This window comes from Enhydra lutris, unplaced genomic scaffold (genome assembly GCF_002288905.1).
Source record: "Enhydra lutris kenyoni isolate GAN:26980312 unplaced genomic scaffold, ASM228890v2 scaffoldscaffold55, whole genome shotgun sequence".
Taxonomy (NCBI): Eukaryota; Metazoa; Chordata; class Mammalia; order Carnivora; family Mustelidae; genus Enhydra; species Enhydra lutris.
This window is the reverse complement of record NW_019154139.1, coordinates 5,770,278-5,792,803: the sequence shown is the minus strand read 5'-3', so window position 1 is coordinate 5,792,803 and position 22,526 is coordinate 5,770,278. Positions and strand designations below refer to the sequence as shown.

General features: G+C 59.8%; 1 protein-coding gene across 2 annotated transcripts in view; it reads right to left on the bottom strand.

Moving 5' to 3' along the window:
- LOC111157667 (signal peptide, CUB domain and EGF like domain containing 1) overlaps positions 1–22,526 on the bottom strand; it is a 138,899-nt gene that overhangs the window by 38,423 nt on the left and 77,950 nt on the right. The window contains exons 6-8 of one of the 2 annotated variants that reach the window (XM_022519283.1): positions 19,754–19,870; positions 17,046–17,135; positions 1,576–1,692 (exon numbers count right to left, since the gene is read on the bottom strand). In XM_022519283.1, coding sequence (XP_022374991.1) covers positions 1,576–1,692; positions 17,046–17,135; positions 19,754–19,870 — 324 coding nt within the window. The remainder of the gene's footprint in view (positions 1–1,575; positions 1,693–17,045; positions 17,136–19,753; positions 19,871–22,526) is intronic. The other variant, XM_022519284.1, reaches the window with a different exon arrangement.

Below are 22,526 nucleotides of genomic sequence, written 5' to 3'. Positions count from 1 at the left end.
TGTGGGGAGCTCCCCTCGGCACCACCCGTCCCCCAGACATGAGGTGGAGGTGGGGCGGGGACAGGTGCCCCCCAGCCTCCCAAAGCCCGGGCGGGGGCAGCACAGCCCCCCACAGGTGCTCTGCTGGGGCATGGCTGTGGCACGGAGAGCTGGGCTTCTGGTGCCAGCCTGGCCTCAGGTCAGGGACTGAGCTGTGCCCGCCCCTGCAGTCCCGTGCCCGAGAGGGAGGCAGCGTGGTCCGACTTTACCCTCTTCTGCCCCAGCGCTGAGGGCACGGGGCCAGGCCTGTTGTGTCGCTGCCAACTGTGGGGACGCCTGGGCCCGCAGGGAGCCCTGGCCTGTCCCCCTGGCATTGAGTCCACGTGTTGCGGCTCAGCTCCAAGTGGGCCGAGCAGGGACTACAGAAGGGCTTTATTTTCAAATAAACAGGTGGGAGGACTGTTATTTCTGTCAATAACCCCTAGTTTCTTCCCAGCAGAGCAGCTAGGAAGGGGAAGTCACATGCTATCTATTTTTACAGGCTTGCAAATAGCCCCCCTTAGACTATTTAAAACCTATGGAAGCCTCCGCTGTCCACATCTTCACCCACCGGACTCAGGGAGTTCAAGCCCCTCTGCCCTTCCGCTCGCTCCCCTCCAGCCTGGCCGGATCCCTGGCAAGGTGGGAGGGAGGGGCCCATGGCTGCGGGAGGCGGGGGGGGGGGACTTGCAGGGCCAGCCTGGCACAAGGGGCTGCCCCTCCCTCCCTTGCAGGGGCACTGGCAGTCCCCTCTACTCCCTGCCCAATGGCCGGGGCTGCTCAGGGCTCCTCTGCCGGGGCTGCGGGGTGGCCCTTCAGTCTCCAGAGTCCTGACAGCTCTCGCTTCTCTGCTCCCCTTGCTTCTTGTTTCCTGAAGGAGCCCTAACCCCCCAAGTGCCCCCGGAGGCACTCAGGAACTCTGTGGGGGTGAGCCAGGGAACCAGCAGGAACAGAGGAAGGTCTACCTGCTCTCTTCCAGAGGCTGGGAGACTGGCCCGTTCCCATAGGCTTCCCCTCATCTTCCCAGAGCCTCATTTCTAATTGCAAACGGAGGTCCTTCTGCCTCCCCAGTTCCCAGTTGACAGCCCCCACCGTGTCACTCCTCCAGTGACATGGACACACAGGGTCCGCATTTTTCTATCGGTGGCAAGAAGACAATCCCATCCCGGTACAAGGAGACGGGTCCTTCCCAAACTTCCTGGGGTCGTGCTGTTGCCCCAGCTCTGCCGGATTCTACCACGAGGTTGAGGATGAAGAGATGGCCGACACCCACCTCTGCCCCACCCCCCACCCAGGGCCACAATGAATCACTGTGGGCCCAGGAGTTCCTGCAGTGAAGACACCGCTAGTCTAGCACAGCGGGCAGCCCTTTCCTTGGACAGCAGGACCCTAACTTGAAACCTGGGTAGTGCCCTGGCATGGACCCTCCCTCTTGTCGGCCTCTCCAGCAGAAGTACGGCTGACCCCGGACTCCCCGCTGCCATCACAGGCAGCCATGGTCACACGTGCAGCGCGAGCATGCAGCCCCCACCCCTGCCTGAGTGGCTCTGAGCTGACCTTTGCACGTCTTCCCGTCGGGCTGCAGCGTGAATCCCACGGGGCAGCTGCACCTCACGCCAGTGGCCGTGTCCCTGCAGGTCCGGTCACAGCCTCCATTGTTTACCGCACACGTCTCTGGGGGGGAGGGGGAGAGACAGAGATGCTCAGTGTCCTCCGACAGAAGCCACCTCCTTTCTCCACCTGGGGGGGGGGACCAACTGAGACAGGAGACCTGAATTAGAGTTCTGGCTGATCCCCTCTAGCTGTGGGCTTCCCCAAGCCTCAGGCTCCTCATGTGTAAAATGGGAGAATGGCACCCATTCCTGTGGAGCTGCCGGTGAAGCCCACTGCGATGATGATGGTGGGTGGGTCAAGGTCTGAACGCTCCAGAGGGCTGTGCTGGCGTAAAGGTCATTGCCAACAGGTCCGAGCTCCTGAGATCAACGTGGCTGGTATCTAACTGCCTAGGGCCAGCTTCTTAAACCCTTGTCCTGCCCGGACTTGGATTCTAAACCCAGACTCGCAGTCCCTGGGACTCCCAAACTGGTCTCAGCATGGACTGGCCTGTGGTCCTGGCTGTGGAGTTTCCGGGGGGGGGTTCCCCGAGCCCGCACACCATCCATCACCTTGATGAGACACTCAGCTCAACATCTGTTCTCACTGAGCCGTAAGCTAAAGGCGTCTGGTTTTTGTCCACTTGAAGCTTGTCTAGTGTTTTTTTTTCCCCTTGTAAATTCAAAGGGCCTGGAATGGCTGGGGCAGAGCCTAGGTCACCGAACCCGTCGTGTGGTGAGAATGATCCTCCCCAGGCCTAGAGAAGGGACTGGCAGAGCTGGGTCACCAGGGTGCAGGTGGCCCGCACACGGAGGAGCCCATTTCTGGGCCTCTGGGCCTTTCGACCTGGGTTTCTTCCCGAGCAGCTGTGTGCTTTGATCTTGTGGGAACTGTGCCTGAATGGGCGTCTCTCTTCTCTTCGTTGTTGGGAACTAAGGAGTCAAGGCCACATCTTTTAAAACCCAAAACTCTTCGCCTGCCTACGTTGGCTTCCTCTGGGCACCTGGCCCCGTGGACCTTTTCCCTGAAGGTTCCCCCTAATTGGTTTATTGTCTGTCCTTCTTGGCTATCTGTATTCCCAGAGGAGTGATCACTGAATACATACCCCAGTAGCCAGGAGTCCCTGCTGCTCATTATACCAAATTCATGATACCTTTGCTTTGAACTTCAACTTGTGTGCGTGTGCGTGTGCGTGCGGGGGTTGGGTGGCAGGGCAGGGAGGGGGAAAATCTGGCTTTCCCTTCTGTGTGTACATCTGCATCTCTGTGATCCTGCGGGGTGGGGGTGGGGCATAGCAGGTGTCGTCCTGAGTGTTCTGGACACAGGGGCTAGGGGTGGCAGAGGGCCCCCGACCCTTCTTCCCGAGGCTGAAGTCTTCACCATCATAGGATGAGTTGCAACTACTTATGAAAGGCAAGTCTCCCTGCCTCTGACTCCTCCTGGCCTCTTTGTGTGTCTCCACGAATCTAAGACCCCCCAGCTGGGTGTGCACAGTTCTGTGAGTTTACCTGCCTGTGTGTGCGCTGGCCCAGCGGCGTGGAGGTCTCTCATGGGCTGGTGTCACTAGGCCCAGCTCAAAGACCACCTCTGCAAGGAGCTTCCCAGGCCCCAGGTGCAGAAAGAAAGCCACCACCCTTCCCTGTACTAGGGTGGCCTTTGTTAGCGGGAGCTGGGCTCTGCCTGGAGTCTGGCCTGCCCGGGCCCTCTCGTCTCCCCACCGGCCTATTTACTGGGACAGCGGAGGCGGGCAGGGCAGAGTGTGAGCTTTGCCCTGTTGCTCACGGACCGACCCAGGTAGGCTACCCCCCAGGCTGGACCGCGGCACCCGCACCTGGCAGGTGAGGACAGCAAGCGTTCCCTCCAGGGCCGGAGGTGAGGATCAAACGGGTTCCCTGCTCGAAGCGCTTGGTCTGGGTCCTGGCATGTATGTAGTAGCTGCTCCACAAATGGCAGCTGCCCCTCCTGGGCTTCTAACCAGAGAGGAAATCCCGCCTCCCAGCCCCACATCAAAGAGCCAAGGCGGGCTCCAGATGCCTTTTCAGCCTTTCATGTGGGGAGCCCCTCTGAGGACCTGCCTGCTCTCCAGGGGCAGGGAAGTAAGGCTCAGGCCCTGGAGAACTGGGACTGGAACATAGCTATGACCTTACTCGGGGACAGTGACGGCGACTGGGCCTCTCTGTGGGGAGGTGGGGTGCGGCTGTGTCCCTGAGAGATGGACCTGGCCAAATGGGCTCCTGTTGGCCCTTCACATCCCTGGGGTCCTGGGGGGACTCAGAACTTGGCCTTCCAGCACTGATGGGACTCAGCACACACAGGGCAGGCGGAGGCCAGGAGGGGGCTGGGGTCCGCGTGGAGAGTCATCCACTCTCTAGCTTCTCCCCTGCACGGTCCACACGTTTCATCTCCTGTGTTGCCCTAGACAACGTCTGGGGCCTAAACTTCACGTTCTGAGCGAGGGGCGAGGGGGCCCCCAGGGAAGGCCCTGTGGGCTGTTCTGGGTGCTGACACCATCACTCCACAGCACACGGTTACGGCGGGTCCCTTGCTCCGGTCCCAGAGCAGCCCTCCAAGCCTCAAGTCCCCCAGACTCTCAGCAGCTCCCGCCCCTTCCACCTCCCTGGCAAGTAATCAGCCCAGAGTTGTGCGTTAAGTGGCAGAGCTGGTGGGACCTGCTGGGTCCGACTCCGACCCACCTGACAGCCTGAAATCTCTAGTCCCAGCTTCGGACCCTACAGCACCGGCAGGCACCGCTCTCCACATTCCACCCTGACGGCTCCTGTTCCAGCGCTCCGGCCTCTGAGCACACTGCCTGCCCCCTGGGGCCCCCAGGCCTGGTCTTGGTACTTCTTTAGCATCTGATGCCAGTCCCTGCCCTTAGCAGCTGCCGTTCTGGGCCCGGCGACCAGAGTCTGCCTTTGTGACATTCACAGCCTTGCCAACGGTCCCTGTCTTCCCGGCCACTGCCTCCCTCTGGGTAGCCGATGCCTCCAGGCTTGTGCAGTAACGCTAAAAGCCAATACTTACTGAGGCCAGGGCCTGTGCTGGGTGAGGGGGGGCAGTGCACCGAGCAACCAGCCTCCAGCCTGTTCTCTATGCTGCCCATGCCACTGCTCCTGCCAGGCCCCTAGCATCCCCTCAACAGCACAGGGTAGGTGGCTGTGTCCTTCTGAGGACAGCAGATGTCCACGGCACGATGTGAGATGCACAGAAAGAAGGATGACAAAGTCTACCCAGTCTTTTGGGCTCAAGTCAGGTTCGGGGAGTGAAGTCTACAGTTACAGGATGGACCGGCCTGGGTGACACTGGGAGCTTTGTGCCTGGGAGTTTCCAATCGGAGGCTGCTGGGAGCTGCTGAGGGAGCTCCTTGCCTTGGGTGGCCATTAGCCTGGGACCCTCCCCCTGGATCGCTCTCTCTGATGGCCTCCAAAAGCAGCCTCATCTCCCTGCTTCCCAAGACTAGAGGCACCCACGCCTGGCACTGGGTCACCACTGTCTCAGATGCAGCCACCAGGCGGCCTGTCCTCTCCTCTGACTGCAGGATCCCCCAAATGGTGGATGTCTGTCCACCACCACCACTGTCCAGTGGTGCTGTCTCGGCACTCAGGATGGGGGTGCACATGGGGTGCCGCTGCCGCTGCCGCCCTGTGAGGCCGCACCCCATCCAGGAGCACGTGCGCCAAGGGAGGCCGGAATCCAGGCGCCAGACCTTCGGGGATGCGAGGGGGAAGAGGGCAAAGCCAAACCCTCAGAGTGCTGTCCCAGGGAACTGAAGACTTTATTTCTGGACTCCGAGAGCCCCCTAGTCTCTCCCAAAGAGCTACTGGGTCTTTCCAGAGCCTCTCCTCTCCCCCTGGGGGGAAAAGGGGAACAACCCCCTCCCCCCAGGACACAGTCCTCTACAGCCGACAAAGATCTTCTCATCTATTGGCCTCGCATCAGCCCCAGAAGTTGGCTTCTTCTGCAGGCAGAGAAACAGAGGCTCAGGGAAGTTCAGGGACTTGCCCAGGCAGGATCAACTACCCATTGTGACATCCCATGCAAAGTAAAAATGAAGGGCCCTCGCTCAAATATTGAAGATTTCAAGACAGAGGCAACCAGACACTCAACCAATTGGGGGCCCTTCTGAGAGTAGGGCCTGGGGCAAGTGTATGGGTCACACATCCGTGAAGCCAGCCCTGTGTCTCAGGTCTCTCCATGACTTAGAGAAGCCAATATTTGGACCCAAGGTTGGGGGACTCCCGACGGATGAGTGAGCCAGACCAGGCCAGAGAGCAGGTGTGGTCGGGGCCTCCACGCAGCTGGCAGTAGGGCAGTGGAGATGGGCATTCATGGTGCCTGGTCTCCTTCCCAGCAAAGGGGGCCAACTCTTACCCTACGCGGCCAGGCTGGAGGCAGGGGAAGCTGGGCATGGGGTGGGGGTTAAAGCAGGAAGGGGCCTGGGAGTAAACCCCTTTTCGGCAGGTAGAAAAACCCTGGATGTGTCACCAGGCCAGTCTTTGGTCTTTTCCCCACAGAGGCAGAGCCGATGTGAGCAGGGGAGGCCAGCCCTGGGCTGGGACGGCGGGCTGCTCTTTGAGTTGGAGCTGCCTGCTTGCTCTGCCCTAGGTCTAGGCCAAGGTCTGGGAAGGCCTGTGGACAGTCTCAGTCATACATAGCACAGGGGCTGACAAAGGAGCTGTGGAGTCAGAAAGTGGAGTTGCACACCTGGCCCTGGGGCCTCAGGCAAGCCCGTCTACTCCTGGAGTCTGGGCTTCCTGACATGTGACATGGAAGTGACGGCATTTACCACGGAGTTTGTGCAAGGCCCAGACAAGTGTGGACATCATGGTGCTTTGTAAATTGTCCCAACAGTGACCACAGGCTTGGTCCTGGACCTCCGCATGCAGAGTCTTAGCACCGAGTCTGTCGCAGCTTCATCTGAGCTCCTGCTCTGGTGGCGCAGATATGTCTCAGAGAGTCCTTGGGTGTCTGGAGACCTCAGCTTGGTGGGGCAGCAGATGGGTTTCCTGCTCTGTCTGAACACCAGTTTGGGAAAGCTGACTCCTGGGCAGCTGAGACAGAGGAGCAGATCTAGAGATGCATCTGGCACTGACCCAGGCCTCAGGGCAGACAGAATGGGGCCTGGACTCTACTGGCCCAGGAGTCCAGCCCGCCGCCCCCAGCTCACCCCATCGCATCCAAGCATGGGCTCCACAGATGGCTTCCTTGGCCCAGGCCCGTGCGCCCCTCAAGACTCAGAAGGCCCCTCTGAGTTCTCCTGAGCCCCGCTGGCTCTCCCAGGCCCCAGGCTTCTGTTCGGGTGGTTGTCTCCCCCAGAGACCACTCACTCCCCAGGAAGAGCTGTGTCACGGGGACCCCATGCCCAGCACAGGACCGGTTTCTGCTGAAAGAACAAGCCCCTGGAGGAACGAGGTGGGGCGAGGTGACCAAGCCCCGGCCCTATGCTGGGCACGGCAGGGGGAGGGAGCCCGACGAGCCCGCCAGCACAGAGGACCCGTGAGTGTGGCCGCACCAGCCAGGGGCACAGGCACTGGGCGAGGAGGACGCTCACATGGGCTGACGGCAGGCCGAGCAGCGTCCCCTGGCTGAGAGCACCCTGAGGAGAACTGGACGTGGGTCCAGAGGCCCAAATGCCACACTTAGTTCCTGATGCGCTGGGGGACTTTAGGCAAAGGATCCTCTGGTCCCTGGGCTGTGGCTCTCTCTGTGTTGTGACTGGGAATCCCAGAAATCCCAGGCTTGTCTCCAGGGGACGGGTCAGGCCCTGCTCCAGAGGCTCTGATCGGTGGCTGAGCTGTGAGCCCCAGGGCCCACAGAGACCCTGTTGGCCCAGACATCTGCCCTGTCCCCTGCAGGCCACACCCTGGCGGCAGGAGGAGCCCAAAGCTCTTGCTGCCACCTGTCCAGGCCTCAGTCAGGGCTGGCCCACCTGCCCTTCTGCCACTAAGACCAAGGGAAGCCCGCTGGGAAGAGGGGTTAGGCCCTGGCTCTCCCTGCCCGGCCGCGGAATCTCTGCCTTTGTGCTCTCCTCTCTCAGCTGATTCCTGAGCCGTCCGTGGCCCCTATCACTTTGGGATAAAAGCCATGCTCCCTGGCAGAGGTCTGCACACTGGCTGGGCTCTTCTTCACGGCCCACCTCTTTGTGCCGGCCCCACTGACCTGTGGGTGGCCCGGTGGCCTGTAGTGGGCCTTGCCAGCAACAGATGACCCTCTGGCACAGTGAGCCTGCTGGTTTTCTCGAAGTCCCTTGGGCAGGTGAAAAGGGTCGGGCCCCCAGCCCCTCTGCAGGGAGTGGGGAGCAGGACTCATCCCTGTCTGCCGCCTGCCACCCCTGCTCCTGACCTCACTGCCTCCCTCCTCTGCCCACTGACCCTGCTCGGCCTCGGCTGGCGGATGCCCACTCCTGAGAGCCGTCGCAGAGAGCGGCTCTTGCCTGTGCGGGGAGAGGCACCATGAGGGCTGGGTGCTGGGTGACTCTGCCCTGGGGGCACCTGGAGCTCTGAGGGAAGCTGGGCCCTGGGGGACACCCTGGGGAAGCAGGCGCGGGGAGCCAGGGTGACTGAAGGCCAGGATGGCAGCCTCAACAGGGAAGGGGCCCAGGCCGGGTCCCAGGGGAAGGGGGAAAGGAGGCCTTGGGAGCCCCACTTGCCACCCAGCACTGTTCTCTGTCACATCTGAGGCCAGAGGACCCCTTGGCCCGTGGTTCTCAAAGGGCCGGGCCGACCTTGAGGTAACCTGTGGGTTCTGGATGCTGCCTCTGCGGCCCATAGTGGGTGACCATGCGACCCAACCTGAGCCCTGTGCTGACTCCAGCCCAGCTGTGTGAAGGGAACAGGCCCTCAGGCCCGCATCGCCCCACCAGCTCCATCTACCTGGGACTCGGCCCTGCTGAGGGCAGTTTGCTGTCAGCGTCAGTGGAACTGTCTTCTGGAGGCACTGGGCAGGCCTGTGAGGCACTGGGCAGGCCTGTGAGGCACTGGGCAGGCCTGTGATCTCAGGGGTGACACCCTCTCACGGGCCTGCCTGCTGGGTGGGATTTCCATACCAGTGCTCAGAGAGCAGGACCCTTCTGGATCTGAGGGATGGTGCCTGGCAGTCTGTGGCAACAGGCGTGGGGGCCGCAGGCAGAGAAGAGGCTGACCAGGAGGGAGACGAGCAGACCTTGGGGAAGTTTCTTCAACCAGAGCCACAGCAGCGAGACTTCTCCTGGCCTCTGGCTCCTGCCTTCGCTCTGGCTACTAAGGGGAGGGGCGCTGCGAGCACACAAAGAGGGGCTCACGTGCACCCTCTTGTCCAAGGAGGCCATCCCAGGAAGGAGAGCGTGAGATCATGACGCCCATTCTATAGCAGCCTCATGAAGGCCCAGTTGGTGACCCTTCCTCGGCACTGCCTTGCCCCTCCCACCACGTGGGACCTTCTCAGAACACCCACCACCAGCAGTGAACGCCCTCTGAGCCCTCCCATGCCAGGCGCAAGTCCCCTGCCCACCATTCTCTGGAGGGAGTGTAGGGTGGCATCATGCGCAGAGCAGGCCCATGTGACACATCCCTGAGCCTCAGTGTCCTCATCTGTGGCCTGAAGGGCACCCTTGCAAGTTGCTGGCAACTTTTCCATGTCCAGGTAGCCAAAGACTCAGCCCAGACGCTGCTCAACAGAGGGGAACCTTGTTCCACATTCCCGATGGCTGCCGGGATTCAGGGAAGGTTAGGGCAGAGGACAGCCTGGGACCGAGGGAGGCAATGCCCAGCATCCATGCGCCCCTCTTCCCCCTCTGACCCTGGGACTCCCTGGGGCCAGGGAAGCTGGCACATGGACCCTGCCTGCCCTCTCTGAGTCCTGGCCTGTGAGCTGGGCAGACCTCACGGAAGGGTCCAGATTGCGGGTGCCCGGCTGCCTGCTGAAAGGCCCTCGTCCACCTCGCTGGCTCTTTCGGCCTCCTTTCCTATGGCGCCACCACCTCTGACCTGACTGAGGTCAGGCGGGCCCCAGGCTTCTCATCTCAGGGCCTGGGCCCAGCATTCCAAGGCCCCTAGGAAAGCACCAATGACCTGGGCAGGAGAAGGAGGTAAGAAAGAACGGAATGTGACGGGGCAGCGCCTCGTGCTCTACGTAAGCCAGGCGCCCCTCATCGAACATCTCATCCGAGCTGCTTCAGAGTACATACTACGGCCCCCCCTTCCAGCAAAAGAGAAAACCAAAGCTCAGAGACGTGAGGTGCCCCCGGCCTGGAGACGATGCTGGTCACCGGGGAAGTCAGGACAGAGCCCAGGTCTGGCCGCAGAGCCTGGGCCTGGACAACAAACTGGAAAGAATCAGTCAGCAAAACTCCAATCACGTCCCTCTGAGAACAAACGCACGTTCTTCAAACAAAGGTACCGCCTGAGGAGCCACCCAGACCCACCCCAGCTTCCTTGGGACAGACCCGGGAGTCTCACTGCGGGAAGCCCTGAGCTCTGGCTACTCCTTGGAGGCAGCTGCTGACGCCTGGTCTGCAGCCAGCACCGGGCCTGCCCTTGGCAGAGCCAGGCAGCCACCCTGGCGGCGAGCGGAGCCAGCAGAAGAAGCCGCAGCCAGCAAGGCTGGGCGGTCGCCGGCCCAGGTGGCTGGGGCGCCAGGGGAGCCGTGGGTGGCCGAATGGCGCTCCTGGCCACTTCCGCTGTTTCTGCACACGGGGCTCCTCGGAAGAGCGCGGATGAACCGAAGACTGTATGGGTAAAATAAAGGTGCCCTGGACTCTGTGGCTTGGAGTTTAAGTTCCAGGACCCTCCTGAGTGTGGCAGGGCAAGGAGCCATGTCAACCAGTACACGCATCAGGAACTGGGCCATCAGGTGGCAGAGGGCATGGGGGTCACATCCTGCTGGGCTCTGGGGCCCATTTGGACCAAATCCTGAGGGGCCAAAACACCTAGAGAAGGGTGAAGGCAGGACAGGGAGGGGGCTGGGGACAGGGTGTGGAGGCCCAGGAGGAGCACGTGGGGGTCAAGTGTATCTAGCTGCCGGTGGGATGGGGTGGCATGAGGAGCCGTTGGGGGCAGGCAGCCACCTACCCGAGGGGCTCCCCTCAGACAGGCTATGTTGGTGGGGAGCTCTGGTGGCGGTTCAGGGCGGGGGCTGGCTGTGGGGGTGTGCAGGCTTCAGGGCTAAGTCACAGGGAGGTTTGGGGGGGCTGCTGCCACAAACCAGGAGGCATTTTGCACAAAGCCTGGGAGCTGGGCCAACCACTGAGAGTTGCTCTGACTGGGGAAGCACTTGCCCAGGCACCAATGTCCCAGCCGACCCTTGTCACAGCCCAGAGGCTGGGGAAACACGAGGTGCTTTTAAGTTCTGACAGGGGAAGGGACTTACCAAGGCCATCCAGGGGGAGGGAGCAGCACGGCAGGCCAGGTGTCCCCATGCCCAGTTCTCTGGTTCACGCATGGTCTCCCCCAGGGAAGCCATGAACACGTGCCTCCAAAGAGCCACGTGACCCTGGCTCACCCCTCAGCCCCCCTGAACTGGGCCAGCTCTGCCAGGAGATGAGGACGGCATTATCTCCCTCAGTTCTCGGGGGTCACCCCAGCTGCCTGCCTGAGCACATCCCCCTCTCTCTGTAACACTGTTCTGTGCTCCTTGCCCTCTATCTCCAGCCGCATGAGCACCCCGAGCCCAGGGCCCAGCCATGCCACCATGCACCGGCTTCACGCCGTAGGATTCTCTACTGGCCGCTGTGCCTCCAACACCCCTGCCTGTGCGAGTTCTGAACCCCAACCACTGGGCCTGAGCCCGCGCTTCCTGCTCGGTTCACTATGACCCCACCACTCAGGGACAGCAGCAGGGACCCCACCCCCCATCTGCAGGAACTGGGGGAGGGCTTGCCTGCACTGAGCTGTCTGCAGAGGGGCAGGGCGCACACGACCTGTAACTGTCCCAGCCTCATTCTGGGGGCTGAGAGAAGGGCGTTCAGAAGTATGCCTTGTGTTAGCTGTGCCCCCCGACGGGACAGCTCCCCTGGTTTTTACACTTCATGAGATGAGCACATAGCCTGGCTAGAAGCAGATTCACACTGCATCTGGGGCCCAGAGAGAGGGGAAAGCACTAAGGCCTCAGGCTCCAAAAGAAGCCGAGGGGCTTACAGGTGAGCGCTCTGGGCCTCTCCGGGACAGGAGTAGGACCGGTCCCTCCAGCCAGGCTTGGGCTTTGGCACCAGGAACCCTGGGTCTGGCCAGAAGCACTGTGAGGCTGGGGTGAGTTATGCCCCTCTAAGCCGCAGCTTCCATCTGGGCCAGCCGGTGCGCTGCCCGTTCTTATCTGCCCAGCCCCACCAGCACCCTCCCGCCACCCTCCACTCTCCCCTGGACTGCTCAGCCGGGTCACCATGACCCACCTCCTCCTTCCACCAGCCCTTAGGGCATATGCGGGGTGTGTGGGGGGGGCGCTAAACCGAGGGCAGGACCACAGCCGGGGGCTCCAGCTGGCCAAGGAGCAGTCACGCTTGGCAGAAGATCTCGGAGAGGCACCAAGTCTAGCTGCGCTGCTTCTCCCTGCACGAGAGCCCAGCGCCTGGAGCTTGGCCCAAGGTCCGCCCAGCCTTCTCCTCTGGCCGGCCTCCTGCTAAGCACCTGGCCTGGGAAACTGCCCCGTCTCATCCCCTCCCTCGTCTCAGATCCCCACTGCCAGGCTTGCCCAGGGTTCCAGATCCGTGTCTGCCCCCTTCTCTCCCAGCTGGACACCAGCCTGTGGGCGCGGTGAGCAGCGAGGCCCCACTCAACCCCAGGCGTGTCCTCCAGGAAGCCTTTGTTCATGCTCTGTGCCGACCGGCCTTCCCCGTGCTCTGGCTCTGGGCCAGGCCCTGTGCTGTGCTCCCGGGGGCTGTCAGAGCTGGCAGACTTGACCTCTGCCCCAAGCTGGGGAGCCCCAGGCTTTGGATAAAAGAGGGTGTTGGTGGAGGAGGGGCAAGAAGCGGGGACGGGGTGGCGACGAAAGTCTGGTTACGTGGGGACAAGCCTTTGCCGGGTAGAACCGTGTCAGATGGCCCCTGGTGAAAAGTGGTGGGCGGCGTGGCCCAGATGGGAAGCTGCACGTGCAGGGCTTCTAGGAGGGGACTTCCAGGAGGTGACTGATGGGTGGGCCTGGAACCAGCGTGGGGGGCGTGTGGTGGCCTGGGGGAGGAAATCGGGAGAGGCCCAGGGATCCTGGAGATGATGGCTGTAGAGAAGAGGTGAGGTTGGGGGACAGAGGAGCGGGGAGCCGGGCAGGAGTGTGAATGTGTGTGACATCAGCTGGACCTCTCAGGGGGTTGTATGGTTAGATGGGGTTGGGGAAAGCACAGGGCTCAGTCTGCAACCCCCAAGTGTCAGCCTTGAGCACAACTGCCCTGCTTTGCCTGGTCCTCCCAGGCCTTTCAGGGCTCCAGCCCCTGGGCCACCTTCCTGGAGCTCTCTCAGCAGCTCCCCTGTCTGCCAGGCCCCTCCGCTTGTTCACACCACCCCCTGGGAGCCCTGCTAGGTGAGAGGGTTATGGGATCATGCTGACGCAGGAAGGGAAGCCTGGCTCGAAGGGACGATGGGGACGGGCCGCTGTGGGAATGGAGGGAGCCAGCTCCTGATACTTTTTTGGGCCTCCGTGTCCTCAACTGTAAAATGGGAATTGCTTTAGCGCCAAGCCTCAGGGTGGCTGGGAGATGAGTGAAGGCTGGGACAGAGCAAGGCCCAGAGAAGCTGGGGTTCTCGGCTAACTATTGCTGTATGCACCGGACCTGGAGCACCTGGTTCCCCTGGGCTCAGAGGGACCCCTAAGTGGCTGTGAGGACACATTCCAGTCGGGAGGGCTGATGCTACTCAGCTCCTGACTTAGGGCCCTGGGCATGGGAGTCCACAGACCTCAGACCCTGGCGCAGATCACGGTGAGGAGGAAGAGTCCTCCAGAATGAGCGGGCTGATGTGCACAGAGGCTGCTGAGGAAGGGGTGGTTGCCTGCTCTGGGGGCGCCTGCCGAGGCTGTAACCCTGGGGTAGGGAGGGCTTCCTGCGTGGACCTGTGCATCCCATGCTGCCAGCCGCCCCTGTGCCCACCCCTGTGCCCGGAGATCAGTGCACCAATCGGTGGAAGTGAAGAGGGCGGACAGGGGCTCTGCCTCTGGAGCTCACAACAGCCAGCGTGGGAGTTTCCTCCCAGACCAAGTCTGAACCATTTGTGGTCAAGAGTAACAGTCCCCTGAAATGTCCTTTTCTTAGTCCTCCATGATATTACGTGGCAAAATGGACTCAGCAGATATGACTAAATTAAGACCCTTGAGATGGGTGCTTGTCCCGGATGATCTGAGTGGGCCCACGTGGTACAAGATTCCTTAAAGGTGGAGAAGGAAGGTCAGAGAAAGCGAGCCTGATGGAAACAGGGTCAGACAGTTGCAATGCGGTCGGCTCTGAAGACAGGAAGAGGCCTAAAACCAAGGAATACGGGTAGTTCTAGAAGCTTACTAACCCTAACCCTAACCCTAACCCTAACTCCAGAGCAGGGCAGGGGCATGTACTGGGTCCCCAGAGGCCCTGTACACCTCCCAGCAGGAGGGTGATGGCAGAAGAGGGCTAGAGCTTCCAGAAAAATTGCAGCCCTTGCTGACACATTGACTTTAGCCCAGTGAGTCCCAGGTCCAACTTCTGACCTATGGAAGCTGGTGTGCTGCTGCTGCTGTAAGGCACTAAGACTGCGGGACCCTGTTAGCAGCAACAGAAGGCTGACAGGGCACCCATCCCATGCACACTGCGGGACTGACTGAACACCTGGATTGGCAAGAATGACCCAGGGTGTCTCATCAGTCTTGCTAGGACTGGGGTCCCAGGAGCCCATGGTAAACTTAGCTGGGTACTCAGGTTCTGCACAAGTCAGCCAGATACTTGAAATTTATCACTCCAACCCTCATACCCAAATATTTTAACCGATTTTAATGTAAATCAAACATCTGTCACATATTTTGAGCCTCTTTAAAGAAAACATAACTGCCCCCGTTCTTAGCCTGTGCTCAGTGACTGGGGTTAATTATAAATGGCACTTGCTGGGTACAGCTGAGACCCCAAGGCTGGGGCAGGGCCACTTAGCCCCGAATGGCCCCCGGCTGCTCTGCTACAGGCCACCACCCTCTCTGTGACATGGAACAGGGGGTGTCACCCTGGGCCTGCAGAAGCAGTCTGTCACTGATGTGGTCACCAGAGGAGGGAGGTTTTTTCCTGCCTGTGGGGCCGAATGGGTTCTAAAGGGATGTGTGAGGGGATTTCTATAATGAGAGGTGGGAATTCAGGGCAGGCCAACTATCATCCTTTTCCCTAGCTCCTTCCGAGCCCCCCAATTGGCTCCCCTAACACTGCCTCCCAAACCTGGAGCGAGGGTACCTGTGTTCTCAGCTCATTCCTTCTCATCTCCCTGACCCCGCTCCAGGCTAACACCCGCCGACTGTAATTAGAAAAAGCAAGTCCACAGCTTCTCTCTGCACCTTGCCATCACCTGCTTGACGAGAGCTCAGCTCAGCCCTCTTCTGCCATCACCCTCCTGCTGGGAGGTGTACAGGGCCTCTGGGGACCCAGTACATGCCCCTGCCCTGCTCTGGAGCTCTGGTCTTGGGCAGCAGTACCCACCTCTCCCAGTAAGTGAGGCTGGGGCCTCAGCGTGCCCTCAGATCACCAACAGCTCTTAGGTTCCCACCACCCACCTCCAGCCACCTTTCTGACTCACACCTTCCAGGATGGTAGTAGGCAAACCTGTCTGCTGGGGCCTTCAAGCCCACTCCTTGGCCATATCTAGCCCTTCCCAGGCCAACCCAGACAGCACAAGTCAACATGACAGCCCTGTCCCGAGAACTTGTAGAGAGGGAGCTTCCAGACAAACCTTGTCCCATCTGCCTGTTACCAGAGGTGAATCTTCCAGACTCTCTGAACCTTAGTGTTCTTGTCTGAGAAACATGGCTATGGCCTGTCCTGCTCAGAATGGACCACAGGCTGCACAGAGCACCAGCAGCCAGCCCAGATCTCCTTTGCTCCTCCAAGCCCCACTGGGGGAGATGGCCTTCAAGCTTAGTCCCTAACACGGAAAGTCATATTCCTTCCATGGCCGCACTTACATCTCCCTTTTTCCTGGGTGCCTGGACTCATTTGAAGTTCATATGAGGACCATAAAAGTAGGCGACCTCTCCAGGACTCTGTGGCTCTGACTTCCATGGTCCTGTGACCCTAACACAGCCTTGAACTTAGGGCTTAGCTAGGCTGTGCAGGGTAGTATGTGACCGTGGGCAACCCAGGGTACCCCAAAGACCCTGTTTCCTCCTCCAGGACATAGGAAATGTACCACCTGGCCCCACAGCTCCCAAGGCTGCTATAGTCTACAGACTGCCACAAAGAAGGTTGTGTCGATCCTAAACCACCCTACAGCTGTGCTCCAGAGGCCTGGGCAGCTGGCACCATCCAGGGCCCAGCAAGCGCAGAACCACGGAACTAAGGAGCAGACTTGCTCTGTGAGCGAGCAGCCATCTCCCCCTCCTTTTCTTTCCTCACCCTGCCGAGGGTCAGCCACAACCGAGGGTCAGCCACAACCGCAGGCCTCCCAAGCCACCCCGAGCAGTACCAGGGGTTTTTGGGCAAGACTCCCTAGAATCTGGATCCAGCCCAGGGTCAGTGTCTGGAGTGTAGCCCACATCACACCTGCCTCTGCTCCTTGCGCAGAGGCAAGCGGGTGCCTGAAGTTCAGGGAAAAGTGGGCCAAGGCTGCCCACTTGCACCCACCTCAGGCTGGATCGTTCCCGGAGTCAGGAACCTGGGGACCAGAAGGGGTTGAATGAACCTTGTTTTACCCGGGGCCTGCCAGATGGCCTGAACAGGCCGGTCCTCTCTGGGTAGCAGATTTCCCAACTACAAAGCCAGTGCTGAACCCAGCTGTCTTTCTCGCCCTGGATGTGGCTTCTCTCCGGAAGGAGATGGAGAGGCGCCCTGCTGGGTGAATCCCTGCTCTACGCTGGCGGCCCCCGTCGCTTTTGGGCGTCCCTGTTGCCTTGCTGATCCTGCTTATGTACTGCGAGTGGAGGAACGCAGAGCAAACGTGTCCCCCGCAGAGGCCACTGTGCACTGACTCTGGGCCCCTCACCACACACACGCGCACACACACACGTGTTTGATGAAGGGCGTAAACGTTAACAGAGAAAACGTCAGTTCCCACCGGGACTGGATCCCCCCACTCACACGCGGCACGTGTGACCACACGCACGTGGGCACTCTGCAGACAGTCCCCCCCCACGCACACCCCGTGCGCCGGCACGCACACACGCACGCACCTCCCGCGCGCCAGCACGCACGCACGCAAGCACGCACACCCGCGCGCCGGCACGCACGCACAGCCCGACACAGCAGCACGCGCATGCGCACACACGCGGACAAAGGCGCGAGCACAACAAAGGAAGTGGAAGAAAAGTGTTACCCATGAGGAGCCGCCGTTTCACCCGCTTGTCCACATCAGCTACTGACGTGGCATTGAACTGAGAGCGCTCAATTGCAGCCTCATCCTTCTCTAAAACACAAGTAAGGGACAAACACGGAGCCGGTGGTTAATGACAGCCCACTTCCCGCGGCCCAAGACAGTCAGCCTCTCGGCGTGGCGCACACACAGCCAACGCAGCATGCCGGGCCGGGCGTCCGCGCCGAGGGGCGAATCCCGGCAGCCTCCAAGGTGGCGTGTTCGGGGCAGGAGGCGGCAGGGGTGGGGGGTGCAGAGCGGGGGACGACCACACAAGGGCAGAGGTGGGACCCAGGGCCCCGCCGCAAACACACAGAGGCGGCGGCTGAGGTCAGAGTGGACAGACCCAGCTGCGGGGGTGGGGGGGGGGTACAAAAGCACACACACCCCCTCAGCGCACATGGAGGCAGAAGTGATTGCAGATGCCCCCTGCTCAGGCGGGGGAGGCAGGGACAGGACAAGGCACATGACAAAGGGACAGGGCCACGAGGTCCGGTGATGGCTGTGCCTGGACAGCAGATGCCCTGTGTCAAGGCGGGAAAGTGTGTCAAACACTCATGCAAAGTTAAGAACAAAACATAACAGAGGAATGAACATAGACACCACAATGGATCCAGTCGAACAGACAGAAAGAACAGGGGCTCGATTTGGGCAGCGCTGGTTGCCTGCTTGTCTATAGAGGACTAGAGCGAGACATTCAAGTGCTTGACGAGGGGCTGCACAGATGGGTCAGTCATTTTAGGAGCGTGCGGAGAGGCGGGTGGGCGGCCGGGGAGCATTCTGGCCGCTGGGCAAGACGCTTGGCCAAGATGCTGCTCGTGGAGGAGCACGTGAGGTTAGCTGTTTGGTGGCCCTCTGCTCAGCGGGACACACGTGGAGACATTTGCTCTGGAGAGGGGAACCTAAGCAGCAGTGAGCAGAGACAGAAGGAAGGTTCTCCTGGCCAGCAGAGGGCAATGGCCCAGGAGCTGGGTCTGGAAGAGGGTTTCTAGGGGGAGGGGAGGGGAGGAGGGAGTGAGGGAGGTTACATTGGAAAGTAGATCCAAGCAGGGACCTTCACATGCAGCAAACACTAAGAGATTTAAAAAAAAAAAAAAAAAAAAGGAGAAAGGATGAGTCAGGTGGACAAAGACAAGATGTGTTAGACGAGGCTGGGTGTGTCTGGCCAGCAGCTGTCTGCACTGGTCCCGTGGCCGGCAGAGCCAGCCGCACTGCAGACACAAACGGAGGGAGACCCAGCAGACGAGACAGGAAGGGGCCGCTGGGCCTCAGAGGCCCCCAGCAGGACAGAGGAGACAGGGAGAGAGGTGGGAGAGGAGGTTCTAGATGGGATCAGGCTGCAATAGAGACACTGGTCTGAGACCAGGTTTTGCTTTGAAAAAAAAAAAATTTTTTTTTGGTTGTTTGGTTTGGTTTGGCTTTTGGCTCTGAAAATAATTAATGAACGTCAGTTATCAGACAAGACAGGCAATCAGGGACCATCACCAGAAAAGCAGGAGGAATGAGATAAAATGAAACCAAAACGGCCATCTGAGAGGAGACCACATAGAGGAAGGGGAGAACCACGCGGGCAGCAGCTCCCGGGACGATAGCCGGGACTAGGGTGAGACGCTGGTGGCCTGCCCGCACCCTGGCACCCCCACCCAGCTCTCTGAAGTACCAGGGAGTAGTCACAGGGACAGAATGCGACAGCAAACTCTGGCTTCACGGATTTGCTTGCTTGCCACCCCTTTTTTGTTACTTCAAAGTCCCTCCAGAAATATCTTCAGAGTCAGTAATAAGAGATGGGGTTCCCCATTAAAAAGAATACATATGGTCACTGCCTGTGGGCTTCTGAAGTTGCCCGACATTGAAGAGAAAGAAAGCAGAGAGTGAACAAAGTTGGATGGGTACCAACTTTGAAATTCATCTTTTTCTCAGTTAAAAGATATGCGGGGAAAGACGCTACTACTGATTATGGCATGAGGAAACCACAGAAATTCTAGCTTCCTCCTGCAAATATGGACCAGGAGGAAGGAGGTAACCAAACTCAAATTGAGACTCCATGAGACAGGAGGTGACAGAAGGGGCATCACTGAGAAGAAGAGACTCTAGCTGGGAGAAGAAGTCTGGCAAGAACCCCATTAGCTCAGGAGCGGAAAGCAGTTAAGAACACCCAGAACCCCTTGGGATTCTTCCATCCAGTCTCCCCTGGTGTAGACAGTGAAGACTTAAAGCTGCTTTCTGAGAAAACCTCCTGGTTTTCCAGGCTGGCGGTCAGCTCATGTTGCTAATGGGGCTGATATGCAGATTAAATGAATGTGCCACGTGTCCCCAAATCAGGGGAAGAAACCCGTATGCTTTAAAACAGAAGGTGCCCTCCTGAGGCACCCACCCCCGACTACCCCCACGTTGAGGATGAGGACCCACAGAAAACCCACAGTGACACAAAGCAGAGGTGCTTGGTCCCGGGTGTCTGGGTGGCCCTTGATAAGTCTCTCCAGAAGGCTTCCCCTGGGGACATCTGCCAGCCCCATCAGTACTGTGGGGTGCCTCCTGTTCTTGTTCCCTTAAGCTTCCTTCTTGGAAACTGGGACATGGTGGGGTGGTGCTGGGGTGCCGGCCAACTTCAGGGCCACAGGGTGCACCCTGGCGTGGGGGCAGAGTGGCACGAGGCAGAAGTGTGTACTTACCAATGCACGTCCGCCCGTCTGAGTGGAGGGCGTACTTCTGGTGGCAGCCACACATGGGGCCCGTGTCTGTGTCCTCGCAGCTGTGCTGGCAGCCTCCGTTCCCGTAGTTACAGGTTACTAGTTAGGCCCAAAGTGTACATACGTGTGTATAAAAGGAATGACAACAAAGACGGTTAGTTCATCGGTGTTGGTTGCTTCTCTCAAGGGATGGGGAGCAAAGTGATGGCTTAAGGCGATCAGTGAAAAGAGGCGCACATTTCCCCGGACTGCAGCCCCCACAGGGCCTCGAATGGAATGGCTCACTCTCCTGATGGGACCTGGGGTGACACGAGGACAGACCTGGGCCGTGTGGGCTTCAAACAGGGCTGGCACCAGCTGACAGACTCAGATGGTGTCAGGAGAGGAAAGGGACAGGAGAGATCATTTTCTCCTTCCTCAGTCCCAAGACACTTAGAAACTGTCTCGATGGGACAAATGTCTGTTAATGGCAGGCATCCTCCACAAGGTGGGGGAGGGTGGTGGCAGGCCCGTGCTGACAGGGACACTTATTCAGTTCTTGCCCAGCTTGCTCTCCTCTGCCCGTGACTTGGGCATGTGGAAAGATGTCCCCGCAGAAGTCTAGTCGGTCCTAGTCCCAGCAGCCATTTCAGCCTCTGTCCCCTCACAGCCTGGGTCCTCCCAAGGCAATGTCCGCACAGACGGAATCTGTGCAAATTAATGTCAGTTCACGTGCACTTTGGAAAATGACCTTTTATTTAAACGTGTTATATCGTTTGTTTGCAGGGTCTGCGGCCTGGAGGAGCTGGAGCCCTGCAGCCCAGAATCCTGAAATGTTTTACAGCATCAGCAACCTGGGGTGGCTGGAAGGGAGCTGAACAGAAAGGAGCCAGTCTGAAGTAGGAAAAATTATAAATGCAAGTTACTTTAACCACATCTCAGGACGAGCGGTATTGCCGAAGGGGATCCCCGCTCTCTGTAAAGCAGCCCTGCTCTACTCCCTCACAAGACAACCCTAAAGGTGCTCGAAGATGCAAAAATCAGTCTTGGACCGGCCAAGCCAAGAGTTCCGATTTGGCAGTTGGGGTTAATGATGCTCCATCAGGTTGACGCATGGCAGGGCTGGTGCCAGAGGGAAGCCATGGGCAGCAGCTCCCGGAGATGGATCCCAAGCATTCCAGAACTGTGTCCCGCAGCTGCCTCTCCCAGGTAGTGCTCTCCCCAGGGGCACAGCACACAGCCTCTGGGGTGTCCGTCCCCGAGTGATGGTGGCGGCCCTGTCAGCCTGGACACGTGCCGTCTCCCTGCCAGCTAAGGAAGACACGAAGAGAGTGGTTCTGCTCAGTGTCCCAGACGCTGTCCTCACGACCAGAGAGAGGCTCTAGTGGGCTGCCTCTTCCAAGGGGAACGAATGTCCTGTTAGCAGGAGGGGCCCGACTTCCGGGGCGACCTTTCAAGGACCCACGGAACTGCTCCAGCTCCCTCTGGCCCTTTCTCCAGAGGAGCATCTCTTCTCTCAGTTTTCCCGGGAGCCCAGCGACCTGCAGTCACATTCTCTCATCTCTGAAACAGCTCGTCTCTCTGCCTGGGAAGAGCCCCAGGGAAGCCACGGGTACAGAACGGCAGGGATCTCAGGTGAGGGCAGAGCCCTGGGAATAGCCCTACCTTGGCCCGGACATCACATGCCTTTCCTGACTGAGGAGAGCCCCGCTTCAGACCGGGCAGGGGTGGAACACTGCAGCCAGTTCTTTCCAAGCTCTGGGCTCCCGGCCGTGGGCCATGTCCTACAGGTGACTCTAAGGAGGATGGAGGGCTGTCTGAGGCAACCTGAGGGAGGGCCTTGCTTAGGGTCCATGCCCCCCGCTGGGGTTTGTGCATCTCATGGACCCCAAGGGCCGAACTCGTGAGCACCTAGAGCCTACAGCTTGTACATGGTAACAGTATGGGTGCTGTGGGCTCTGGGATAACCAAGAAAGGACGGAGAGAACCCCCTCCAACCCTGGAGTGGGTCCTGGACTCTGGAGAGATGAAGGAGTTTGGTGCAGGGGCCCTGTGGTCCTGCTGGTCCACAGAGGCTGGCTAGACCAGGCCCCCGCCCCCACCCCAAATCCAAATCTAGAATTTCCTAGACTCAAACTGGCCTCCAGGGCTAGAGGCAGAGCTTCGAGCTAATGTCACATGAACTCAGCATGCGGACGGCACAGCAGGGGCCAAAGCTGACCGGATTGCCAGCCAGCTGTGCAGGTCTTTACCAGGAGGGCTGCAGGGTGCTCGCCCACTCCTTGGCCCCAAGGCTGGTATCCGATTCTGTACACAGCTGGATGACACCCAGCCCCTGAGCCCAGAGGCTCGGGCTGCTGTTTCTTTCACCAGCAAACATTCAGGGCAAGGGCTTAGCTATTCTCTGTCGGGGGTGGTGAGGGGCTTTGCCACTCACAGCACCGCCTTATCCCTGACCTCTCGGATCAGGATGGCCCCTTGGGAGATGTTCTCTGAGCAAAGCATCCCCTTGCCGTGCTCATCCCAGACGGATCGGTCAGTTCCAGCCACTGCCTGTGGCCTACGGCTCTCTCCCCAGCACCCAGTGCAGGGCCTGGCCAGTCTTGCTGAGTGAAGGAATGCTCTTTACTTGTGGCTGAGCCTTTCAACAAGCATTGGCCGTTGTCCGGAGGACTGGGAAAGCTGGAGCTTTTCGCTTTCTGTTCTGCCGAGGGGCAGCAGGTTTCTCTGTAGCAACAGGAATCGTCTGATGTAGAGGACGGGAGGGCCTGGCTGG